This window comes from Chroicocephalus ridibundus, chromosome 14 (assembly GCF_963924245.1).
Source record: "Chroicocephalus ridibundus chromosome 14, bChrRid1.1, whole genome shotgun sequence".
Lineage (NCBI taxonomy): Eukaryota > Metazoa > Chordata > Aves > Charadriiformes > Laridae > Chroicocephalus > Chroicocephalus ridibundus.
In genome coordinates, this window is record NC_086297.1 from 10,465,358 (window position 1) to 10,478,154 (window position 12,797).

The 12,797-nt window shown below is 36.2% G+C and overlaps 1 protein-coding gene across 1 annotated transcript in view; it reads left to right on the forward strand.

The window, feature by feature from the left end:
* TBCD (tubulin folding cofactor D) overlaps positions 1-12,797 on the forward strand; it is a 128,221-nt gene that overhangs the window by 2,622 nt on the left and 112,802 nt on the right. Inside the window, exons 3-8 of the mRNA XM_063351632.1 lie at positions 581-631; positions 839-936; positions 1,757-1,858; positions 3,498-3,644; positions 4,487-4,542; positions 8,436-8,568. Of these exons, the coding sequence (XP_063207702.1) occupies positions 581-631; positions 839-936; positions 1,757-1,858; positions 3,498-3,644; positions 4,487-4,542; positions 8,436-8,568 (587 nt within the window). The remainder of the gene's footprint in view (positions 1-580; positions 632-838; positions 937-1,756; positions 1,859-3,497; positions 3,645-4,486; positions 4,543-8,435; positions 8,569-12,797) is intronic.

Here is a 12,797-nt window from a genome sequence, read left to right on the forward strand (position 1 = left end):
TGGTCAAACACCTAAAATGACCCAGGGAATCTCTAGTGCAATACTGGATCACTCGATGATCTTTTCTGAAATCTGGCTTTCACTTCTGTATCTGCTTTTCGTTGATTCTAGGTTTAAATTGAAATGCTTTTGTTTCTTAAAACTGTGGCAAGTTGTTCTTAGTTTGTTGCAATATTCTCTGTTTGCAAAGTCCCATCAGAAATGGTGTGCTGGTAAGTCGCGCTTAGGAAAGGAGAGCCACAAAGAGCTCTGCAGTGAAGAACAGCAATAAACCGAGTGATTGCTTGTTTCATCTTGCTGTGAGATTTGTCCATAGTAATTTGAGAGACTCCTGGAAGAGAGTTTATGATACAATGTAGGTAAATGATTGCACTATTGAAGTGGACAGACTGTATTTTTACAGTTACTTCTCTGTAATTTTCTTAGTTTTTGACCTCTCTTACAGGTAGTGGTGGCACTTAGCTCAAGGATACTGAAATCTTAAGCTAAAGCTGTCTAGAAACAGGGGTGTAGCTCACAATTAATGCCTGCAAGAGCCTTTAATTTTAATAGTTTATCACAGGTATCTTTTCCATTTCAGGTATAATGGACAAGTACCAGGAACAACCTCACTTGCTGGATCGCCACTTGGGTAGGAATGTCATCTTTAAATATTTTTTGTGCAGAAAAATCTGTTTGAAAATCTGTTAAACTAGAAGGTCCGTATTTGCGTAACAAGATTGCTGTGGATAATATTACTTATATAATATGACTACTGTCTCCCTCTTTATTATTAGAAGTATGAGAAACTGTAAGCTAACTGCATGTAGTCTAACTTTTTTTTCTCTCATTTCATTAGAGTGGATGATGAATTCATTGTTGGATATAGTACGGGACAATGGATCTCCTCCCCCACTAGTTCACCTGGCTTTTAAATTTCTTTACATCATTACAAAGGTAAAAAATCCCAAATTTAACATCCTGTAACTGAAATGTGTAAATTTCCAATATTTTCTTTGTTATTTAAGTAACTTTAAAAAATTTAATATTTTAAAAAAAAGTAAAATAAATAAATAATTGTCTGAGTAATGCAATGAAAGGTTTCAAACTGTACTGTGAAAGGTTAGTTCTGTTTTTGATGATTTTCATGGTAGCTCACGTTATTTAACAATCCAGAGTAGTAAAAATCAGGGTCTGAATGCAAAAAAAATCGCAGACATTGAGATACTTAGTGATAAAACAAGAGTCATAATGTTAAAAAGAAGAGTAAAATAAGATGAAGAAGGATTGTGGAATTTTCATCTGAGCATAAGAAAACATTTTTTGACTGCGAGGGTGGAATACTGGAATAGATTGCGCAGAGGGGTTGTGGAGTCTCTATCCCTGGAGATACTGAGTACCCTACTGGACATGGTCCTGGGCAGCCTGCTGTAGGTGACTGTGCTTTAGCAGGAGAGTTGGACCAAACAATCTCCAGAGGTTCCTTGTTTTAAAGTTAAAGAATTATCTTTCCATTAATTCTTAATAAGTTTGTAAAAATGCAAAAAATCTCAAGGTATTTAAGACGTTAATTCGTAGAATAGTTTGGGTTAGAAGGGACCTTTAAAGGTCATCTAGTCCAACCCAAAGAAGCAAATGGACATTTGCTTCTTTCATATCCTTACTGTTCTTACTACATGAGGTTCGTATACAAGAAGGTCCTCAGAGGGTCTTTTCTTTTTCCTCAGTACTTGACTATGCCAGATAGCTTACTAAATTTTGAAACTTTCTGCTATAGGTGAGAGGGTACAAACTCTTCCTCCCACTGTTTCCTCATGAAGTAGGTGATCTACAGCCTGTTTTGGATATGCTTGTAGACCAGAATCCAAAAGACTCTGAGGTGAGAACTTGCTGTACTTTTTGCTTAACTTTTATGTCTCCTACAGAAAAAGCTGATGAACAACATAAGAAAAAAATCTTGAAAAAAGTGTATAAAGCAGTCATGCACCCTGTCAGGTGTTAACTGAGTAGCTGGATTTAGAATGAAAGTCATCCTGTCAGAAGAGAAATGTCTGATTGAAGGAGAGGTCTTGGGTTTTTCTCTCATGGGTTATGTTCTAAGAATTTAGAAGCGATGGTAGTTGAGATGCAGGTAAAATCTAACCACTCATATGAGGGAACAAATTAATTGAAACAATGGTAATAAGAAAGGCAGTGAAAGATACTGAATTTCTAAAAGGAGTAACTAAGAAATCCTCTTTCTGCTGTGCATATCATTAGTGGTCATGTTAATTTAGCTTGAAGTCATGAAAGTTAAATCATGGGAAACAGAGTACTTTAGGTTTTATGTATTTATTCCTATTTCTTCATATAAACAGGCTGGTTTTTAAACCTTTTGGTTTTGTCAAAGTTGGTATGAGAACTTCTATTTTGATGAGGAAATTAAGAAGATAGTTAATTTTCTTTGCTTAATTTCATAAAATATTTTATTCTTCCCCAAACCCCAATATCTGTCTTCAGATCTATGAGGGATTTTATTTTTTCGTTTTCTTTTGAAAGGAGGGAGGTGAAGACTGGAGAAAACTGCACACCTATGGCATGAGGCATGAATCACTTGGATTTTTGCCTCCTGATAATGTATTTCTGGGTGTGGAAAAATAACACAGAATTTCATATTTTTTTTCTACCTGTTTGCAGTTTGAAAAACAGTGCAACACTGCTTCATTATGTGTCCTGATTTAAAGTTTTATTTGGCTGGGAACGTTCTGGGCAAGAATGCTGATTTGAAAAAATATTTAAGTAAAGAATTTTTAAGCATGGGTTGAGAACATTGAATCATAGAATATCTCGAGTTGGAAGAGACCGATAAGGATCATCGAGTCCAGCTCCAAGATACCGTAGTTCATATTCTTATGTTTTTGAATAAGGAAAAATAAGAATTCCAGAATATTTATTAAGATAGATGAATTTTAAGATAGATCATGATCTATTATAAGTAACAAAACCCATAGACATGCAGACAATTTTATTGCTACTCTAAATTAAAGTGATTTTTTAATAAACATTATCAGTTGTGAGCACTTTGCTGCTGTTGTACAGCTTTAAAGCTTGTAAAAGTTCCTTCTTGTCTGTGTCTCAAAACAGATTGTTTCAGCAAACCCATTAAAACAATACTGAAGAAAGTAGGAAGAAGAACGTATTTCTCTCATGTTTGTGACTGGAGGCACAAGGGGGCTGAGGGAAAGAGAAAACAGGAAAATGGCAACATGCAGTTTTCCTTTTGTGAGGAGACAAACTTGTGTAACACGATTTCACGTTCAGAGGGGAGGGTCTGTTAATTTTGTTTAACAGTTTTCCTTTTGGAATCTCTAGTAGTTCTGTCTCCTTTGGTGTTTCAGAGCATTCAGGTTCAGAGTTTTCTCTTCATCATCTTACTTTGAAAGTTCCTTGGAGCTAGTGGACAGTTTGTGCTTCAGGCACTTTGTTGGAATATGTTCCAGAGAATGGAGTGCATATTTTGTTTTACCATTCTTTTCCAGACTTGGGAAACTCGTTACATGCTTTTATTATGGCTCTCCATGATATGCTTGATCCCTTTTGATCTGGCCCGTTTTGATGGAAATATTTTTTCTGAGGAAGGGCATGCTCGTATGCCAACAATGGATCGCATACTTAAAATTGCAAAAGTAAGTATAACGCATCTTGTGATACTTCCAAACCTGTGATATTTTTCTTAAGCCTAATCTTTCAATATGTAATATATTATTGTCTTTCAGAATATTACTTAAGCCCATATTTTCTGTATCTAGTCTGTAAAGAATTTCTCCATAGTTTTGGAATATTCAGTATATTCTTTGCTGCTTTATTGTCAGATGAGATTTTTACTTGTTTTCCCTGAAGTAATAAACTGTCTTATTTTCTGACCATCTGATACGAATGCATGCATTTGATTATGTTAATAGTTTTTAGCATTTGAAAATACGAGCTCGCTTTTTCTGAAAGCCATGTTTGATGATGTATATAGGAAATTAGCATTTGATCAGGATGAGTAACATTGGAAGCTATGACTGTGTGAGTAATTTTCCACAAAGGTGATAAAATTTCACTAGGCATAAGCTGAACTGGCTAACTTGTCAGCCCTGTAAGATAAAAATAAACAACAACCCCTTCCCCACAAATACCTGAACAACTTATGCTTTTAACACTTGCAGCATTTAAGTGGCTTATCACTTGTAGGCATGTAGCGGCACAAATATGACTGTAAATTGAGGTTTCAATAGAGGTTAACTTGCTTTGAAGGACACTAGAAGGGAGACTTTGTTGTCTGAGATACGGTTTGTTAAATGGGAAATTTGATTTTTTACAATCTTAAGCTTAGTTTGTAACCAATGTAATTACATTATATCTGTAATGATAATGTTTGTAATCGTAAGTATTAAGTAGTATATTCATGTACAAAGTTGTTGCGTAGTTGTTATTAAATCTACATGTATGAATTCTTTTACAGTTAGTTTTCTTTTACCTTTAGTGTTACTTGGTTGTCAGTGATAAGGCTCGAGATGCAGCTGCTGTACTGGTTTCAAAGTAAGTCTCTTTTGTGCTTCTTGCCAGAAAGGAAAAAAGCTAGCTCCCGTTTCTCCTGTCATTTTTCAGTCTGACATGCTACTAATGATGGCATTGGGAGGACTGGAAGTTGCCAGCTGTATATGGGATGTTAAACTTGCTTGAATTCAGATTCAGTAGTGTGTTTATTGTTGGAAATGCTGTGTTTTCTTCTGCTTACTAGAGGAACCAGTATCTATTGCAACTGGTACAGATTTTCACTCTTAACAGGATCCTGTTCAAATTGCCTTCTAGGGACTTGTTTTTCTACAGGGTTAGAGAAAGATACAGTTACTTCATGTTGCTGCTGATTTTTGCAGTGTGTTGCATGATAAATAGAGAATTGGTATCTAGTATTACTGGCTTGATGTTTCCTAGTAGTACTTATGTAAAAGGAAATAGTAATGCTAGAATTTAATTTCTTAATATCCCTCTTGTCACTTCCTTCATTCTCTCATTCAGAAAACAATACTTCTGTCTTCTTAGCTTTATTGTTGTTAATCAATTCATCAAATGAAACAGGTGTAGGATAATAGAACTTTCTAAATGCCATTGTTTTACGCGGTTGGTGTTCAGACACCAAACAATTTGTGACAGAGGCACAGTTGTTCTGAGATTTTTTGCATTACTTAGTAATACTGATGGTAGGGTTGTTTATAAATTTGAAATAATGAACTTCTGTATCTCACCTTTCTTCTCCTAGTGCATTAGTGGAGACTGGTTTCATTTGTGATGCATATGAAAATAAATCACTAAGACTGTGCTAGTACACACGTATCTTTTTTCCAGTATATATTGCAGTACATATTCTGATACATTCCAGCAGAAGAGGGCTTTAGTCATCTCAGTTTGTCGTTTGTTTTTTCTTTTCTTTTTTCTTTCTTTTTAAAGCAGGCAAAACCCCAGAATCTTTACACTAGTATATACTCTATCTACACTAGGGGGCTCTGCCAACGTAGTTTTGCCAGTGTAGCTATAGGAGCAGAGGCTCTGTAGGGTGAATAAGATGAAATGAAGATAGTGGGTGTGGGTAGCTAGTATGAACAATAAAATCTGTGTTAATGTTTTTTTCTGGATTAAGGGGCACAAAATTTGTGGGATTAATTGTATCAAAAAAGTTGTTAAGTATAACATTTAGTAGAGCAGATCCTAACTGACTTTTTGGGAAATAACTGTGCATGTACTTACTTTAACTTTATTCTGAACTTCAGTAACGGGACTCAATGCTTTAGAAGTTTTTATTTAATCAGTATAATGCTGTAGTTTTGAACCTGATGACAAAACAAACATTTTTTTGTTTTAGAATTGACAGTGTCTTGTGGAAAATCCATGAAGGAGTTGAAACTAGAATTATAGTTCTCTGGTGACTAGTCCTGTACTTTTCTGATTTACTCTGAAATATTTCAGGGCAAAATTTAAGTGAATGGATGAATCATTTGAATAGCCTTTGTAAGTAATCTTGCCTGCTACATATTATGTCCATGTGACAGAATGTAGGTTTGTCTCCTTATGCTAATTAGTTTTTGCAGTCATTTTGGAAGTGATAATTGGAAGTTGCTTTTCTAGGATTTTTATGTATGTGCATTGGTAATCTGTCTTGTCACAAGTTGACAGAAGCAGCCGATTCGAGGATTTGTGACATAAGAGTAAATTATTCTTGAGCATTCATATCTGCCCGAATGTGCCCTTTATCTTCTTCACTTCCTAAAACCCCAGAAAAAATCCCAAATTGACCAACTGTGATAGACTCTTGAAGGTACATCGGATATTTTGAAGCCTTCTCAAGTAAGGATGACAGTAATTTAAAAAGATTCTTTCATCACATTATACTAATTGAATTTGCACTCCAGGGTATCTGTAAAAATAAATGACTAGTGGAAGCATATATATGGTAATGTGATTGATTACAGCATTGCATTCAGCAAAACTTTGCGTTCATGCAGTGCTCGACCCTGGATTTCAGGAGGATTTCACAAGTGCCTTGCATCCTAATGTAGGGTACTATGGAAGCATGTTATTAGCAGTTGTCTTATGTTCTCTTCACCTCCATTTTATTGGCTGAATTAATATTTATTAAAAGTACATATTCGTAACAAATAAGGGGATAGAGTACATTAAGCTCGTTCTAGTACCAGCTGCATCAAGGTGTATAAGGCTGTCATGGGAGCAAAATTACTTTTTAGTGTACTTATTATTTAGTTTATTTTGAAAACACCATTTCCAAAATAGCCTAATGATTAAAACACTTCACCAGGAATTAGAAGACCCAGGTCCAGGTCCTTTAGGCCTTCATGCGCTTGAATTCATTGCTTTGACATCCCAAAACAGTTCTTTAATGAATGGGTATAGTTATTCTGAGATGAGATCAGTGTTTCGTCATCTTCACGTTAAGACTGTTAGGTAGGCAGGAATACTAAAGTCCTAGGATGGACAGAAATAAGATACAGGAGTCTAACTCTGTAACACGCTGAGGAGGAAGCTCCTTGAGGAGGAAGAGGAAGTTTGGGTTCTGGTTCCTGCTCTAAGGAGTATAAACTTCATAACAATTTCAAGTGCACTTTAGAAGCATTGGGATCCAAGACTTCCTGTTTTCCAAAGTAATTTACTTTTCATAGGGCAAAGGAGCTGAAGTTCGTTTTATAAATTCTCTTCTCTGTCTGCTCAGTGACCTGGTTGCAGTAGGAGGAGATGAGGCTTATCCTTATCTTGCTTCTAGTCTGGTGGTTAGGACACTCCTTTGAGAAATTAAGATTTAAACTCCTTTGGGCTGAGAAGGGGTCTAGGAACCAGTTCATCTGCTTTACAGGTTACTTCTGTTACCTGCGCTATTGTGCAAAAGAAGGCTTTGTCCCTGCTGCTCTGTTATTAAACAAACCACCCCCCCAACTAACCCCTCCCCCAAATCCTCATTGTTCTGTTGCTGAACAATAGATACTGACTTTGAAGACAATTCAAGTGATCACATGTTTGCTCGCTGTTTCCTGTGTTCTCTGTATTTAATATTCTCCGTTAGTTAGCTCTTGGTGCAGTTCCCCATTTAATTTGTAGGTGTATAAAGTAACCAGATACAGGCTCTGCATACATCCTTCTTTAAGCGCTATGAATTGTCCTTTGTGGGCTTTGCCGTGTACCTTGTTTTTCCTTTGATTGCATTGAGAACAAAGTTTCTTAATTTAGTCTGAATCTCTGCTGGAAAAGGACTCTAATGTTCAGGTGCTAAGAATACTAAATTAGATAACTGAAGCAGGTGTCCTAACTTTAGCTTGGCTGGTACTGATGATGACTGAGTATAGGTTTATGGAAGTAGTTTAACCACGATGAACCTCTTTTGCCCGCTCTAAGATGAGTAAAAATGCATCCAGTGTGTTAAATAACAGGTGTTTGACCTTTTCAAATATCCGAAAAAACAAGTATAGCGCTGGTGATTACTCTTTATGGGCCTGGCTCATAACAGTGCACTATGGATGAATTGTTGATCTGCACCAAATTTCAGATCTGCAGAATAGCTGTTCTTGGTGAGAATGGTAGAGAATCTTCATTTTTTTTTCAGCTTTTCAGTAATTCTGTTGGAAATAATTTTTATGTGGGACCTTTGGAAAGTTTGTTGCTCTACAATTAAGGTGAGAAATTTCTAGAATCCAAATTTATAGGTTGGTTTGAAGTGAAAATGAAATTCTGTGTCAGAGCTTTGCTCAGAAACAGAAGGGCTGAACATACGATGGTTTGGAGTGTTCCCACCCTCAATGATTTAGGAAAATATCTATTGAAGAATTGTTTTTAAGAACTGCAGGCAGTTTGGATAGCAGGAAAAATTATTTTTCTTTGAAAGCCATAAAGTTAGTAACTGCAGTGTTTTGGGTTTTTTTCTGTGACAGATTTATTGTCCGCCCTGACGTCAGGCAAAAAAGGATGGCAGATTTCCTGGACTGGACACTTTCCATGTTATCTAAATCCTCCTTCCAGACCATGGAGGGGACTGTTGTTGTGAATGGCATGCTCCAAGCTCTGGTAAATACTGTTTTTCCTTTAAAATAGAGATAATTGTATTTATGATCATACAATACTGCTACGGTAGACCTTTAATAGCAAATACACAGAGAGGTTCCTGTTTTTTAGAAAAGAATAAGATAATATACAACTAGAATTTCTTCCACAACAGTTTTGAAGATGTAATTTCCCATGTATTTATGTTTCCTTTAAGGATTCTTGTCATCACCAAATTGAAGTGAAGTTGCTGGTACAGATACTGATAAATAACTCTCAAAAATGGTTTTTAAGTATCTGATTGTATATTAGTAGTCATTTCATAATTCAGCTTAGGTTGGTTTGGGTGGTTTTTTTTGCTTTGAAGAAAACCTTTGAAATAAATTAAATAATTGGAACTGTAGAAAATGAAACAATTTGGCTTCTGATATAGTAGTGGTTTCTCCTAGACTTTTTAGAACTGGTAACCAAAATCCAAATGATTCTTGAAAATTGTAGCCATTCTTCTTCAGCGAAAATATTGTTCTCAATAGTTTTAATAAGGCATACTAAACTTGTGCAACAGTGTCCTTGAGTGGTGTGAAAGAATGCACTCTTTCATATGGTTTTGCTTGCTAATCTGAACAAGTTTTTTCTTTAATGCTCCTTACCTTGTGAAGTTTGCAGTTTTATGAAGTCATAAACAATAGTTCATGACTCAGAGCTGAATTCTTAACTGGGTTTTAAAATTTATATACTATGCATGGAAAAAATCTCCGTAATACTTGAAACGCTACTATATGATAGCACTCCTCTTGTACATTCTAAGAGTATGTTTTTATAAAGGCTTTCTTGTAGTTTTACACCCTTAATAGTGTCAGTGTGCATTTTGAAACACTCAAATAACAGTTCTAGTATCTGTTCCAATTTTGATGTCTGAATGTATTTGGGTGGAATGGGGGAGTTTGGAGGGGTGGAGTTGTTCCTTCTTGGTTCTGTTGTTGACCAAATTCGAGGTAGCGCAAGCAAAGTCTGATGACATGCTCTTGTACAGTCTTTGCACAGGTTTAAGGATTTGCTGCTGTTTGTACGAGTTTCTATAATTTGCATAAATTTGCAGCTCTTTTTGAATAATTGCTATGAGGACTTGTATCCAGTGTGTTACTAAACTTCAAAGCAAGGTTCTGGAACCAGTGTGTGGTGTGTGTTTTGTGTTGGTTTTTTTTTTTCTCTAGCAGCTCTTCCAAATCAGAAGATACAAGAAATGATCTATATTTAGAATAACTTAGAACTTGCTGCTTAAGCAGGAGGAAGCATTATTTGTATGCATTGCAGCATGTTTCAAAAGACAGAATGATGTTTCATCATTTCATTGTCAGATCTGGAAAGGGAGACTGACTGCCATTCTAGGTGCATGATGAGACCTGTAGGATGTATAATACATTAGTGTTTTGTCATAATTCCTTTGAGTTTGGCTTTGGCTCTATCCACCTGTTCATTAGTGCATAGTAAGCGAAACAGGTGAATACTTAACAAGTAGAATCGAAACTAGAATGTGATACAATATACCCGGAAGCAGGAGCCTGCCTTCTTGCATTTATATGATTTTTTTCCTCCTCTGTGGAATAGGAGAAAGTATTTATCAGGCCAGCTTTATTTGTGTCCTACAGCTTATAGCTCCCGTTGGTAGGTATGAGCAGACTGAATTTTTACAGTCTTTTCTTGCATTCAGTCTCCAATTTTTAATTTCAGTTGCTACAACGTAAGCATAAATTATATCATTAGGGAATAAAGGTTTTCAGAATGATATGCATGCAGGCATGTGTGTATGCAGACATGCTTAACTGGAGTGGGAAATATTTATTTCAAGAGTTTAAGAATTTTGTAACACACTTGTAACAATAGCATGTTGTTAAACTGAAAATACCAGCTGAAAATAGAAGCAGTGTTTAAAATAAGTAAATCTTTTCTCTTAAACATACAAGATTGTAGCAGTCCGTACAGAAACATAATAAGTAATCGCTAAGCGTAAAGCAGAACACATCCTCATGAGGGACAGCTAAAACTTGTGTCAACAAGCTTCAAAATTCTTTGCCCTTAGATTCCTCCAGCAATTTGTTACTTTAAGAGTCAAACTGTAGTTGCCTGGGTATTTCTCTCTGAAAAAGCAGGAGAAAAAATACCATTTTTCAGTTTCCCGTCAGTACAGAAAGGTGGGTTTTGGGAATGCAACCCACTGGGGTGGGAATAAAAAGCCTTTCTCCATCGGATCAGTTTAGGGCTGCCCCTAACAGGGTGGATTTCAGTCGGATTGAGATATTATGCTCCTTAGGTCTACATTTAGGAAATAGTTTGTAGTGATTTTGGCATGGCAAAACTGTTTTAAAAAGACATGAAACTCTTGCATTTCAATGAACTGAAACTGCAAGTTAGGTACGCAATGAGTAGTTCGACGTTGCTGCACTTTGATCTGCCTCTTTGTGGCCTTAAGTCTTGGTGATTAGGTATGCTACTGTTTAATCTAACTCAGCATTATGTGTAGAGCAAGTACTACTGTTTCATGATTCTTGTTGAAACACGCAGCCTGCATTACACATTTTAATTCCACTGATGCTTTTTTCTTTTTTTTCGTTACACCTGTCGTCAGTAATATATCATTTCACAACAGGTGTGCACTAGCAGGAGCCTTTGCTTGCAGTACTTCAGATTCAGTTTTTAAAACTGCCCTCTTTTGTTGAAACTAACATTGCGGTATTGAATTAAATTCACATTTGTGCTTGGATACTTTGTATATTTGAAGGATTATAAATGTTGGATTAACAAGAAATTGCTACATTTTTTTATAACGTTTGTTTACTTGAAGGAAAATTCTAACCTGTTTCAAGAATCTGCATTTTAAATTCTCTTGGTCTGGAGGTTTGCTTTTAAACCTGCCATTATATCAAACAGCTTTTTAGTTATTGCTGCAGGGTGTAGCACTCCCAGTTCTTGCGTGACAGAGATGTCATCATGTTGAGGTAGCCTTGGGCATTGAAACTTATTAAACCTTATTTGTTTTATAAGTGATTCAGTATACAAGTGTGAGTAATAATTAAAAAAAATAAAACGCCCTACACAGTGATCTGATGAAACTCGAGAGTCTTAAGAACAGGGCATTTCCCTGAGCTGTCTCTAATGCAAAAGTTATTTAGCAATAGCTACATGCTTATGTAAATTTTGCTCCAGGGAAGAAAGAACTCTCTAACTCTATTCTTTCAGACCCAGAGGCACAAAAATAGAATATTTCCAAATAGAATGTTTCCCAAGTCTCTATATTTTTGGCATTCTCAAAGAATAAGCAATGCTAGGATTGTCTATTGGCGTTATTTTTTTCAAAAGGTGTTGTTGCTTAGTGGTTTGGTGCTAAAGGTGTAGAAAAAGCAGTGTTGATATAAGGAGAAGAAAAAAATTCCTAAGTCTGCAGATACCAAGGGCGCTGACCTCTTTCTGATGGTACTGTGTCTCCTCTCTTTTTCAGTGGCACAGAGTATTCTAATGTGGCCTGTCTGATACCAGTTTTTTTCCTTCTCACCAGAAGCACTGTGGATAGTTCAAAGTTCAGAAGTTCTGTTATCATAAGACTTTCTTTTTCTTTTTAGAATGTAGTGCTGTCCTCCCACCCCCAGCTGCTAATTTTTTCTTTTCTTCCGAATATTTCAAATACGTGGTTTTGGGTAGTCTTGTTAAGCTGGAAAGGAACTATTCTGTTAGCTCTGCATGTGTTAGTCTGAACTTTCAGTATCAGTCTGAACTGATACATAACTACGATCTTATGAAAACTGGGCTCTGTATTGATGTTTGTCAGCTTAATCACCCTGTTGATGATGACATTATCAATACCCTGACAAATACATGACCTACAGAAGAAGAGCTGTTTGTCGAAGATATAGTAAGAACAAGGGCTTCAACTAACCTATTTTACCATTAGCTGCATGTACAATTTATTAAATATTCTCTATTTTCAAGCAAACTTACTGTTCTGACAGCATGTCCTCCCTCACCTTGTTTACCTCCCTGCATCTGGCCTGGAGGCAGGGATGGCTGATAGCTTTCCTTGGACCTAGATGTTGTGTGACTACTAGGGGGTGCTCCAGAGTAATGAAAGATATCATTTTCTTCTCTTCCCATAGAGGCTGAAATTATCCTCTCAATCCTTGACTTGGTTGGTTACAACCAGAGGGTAGATTCAGACTTGTGTCTCCTGCTCGGCAGGAAGATATACTTGCTACCAAACA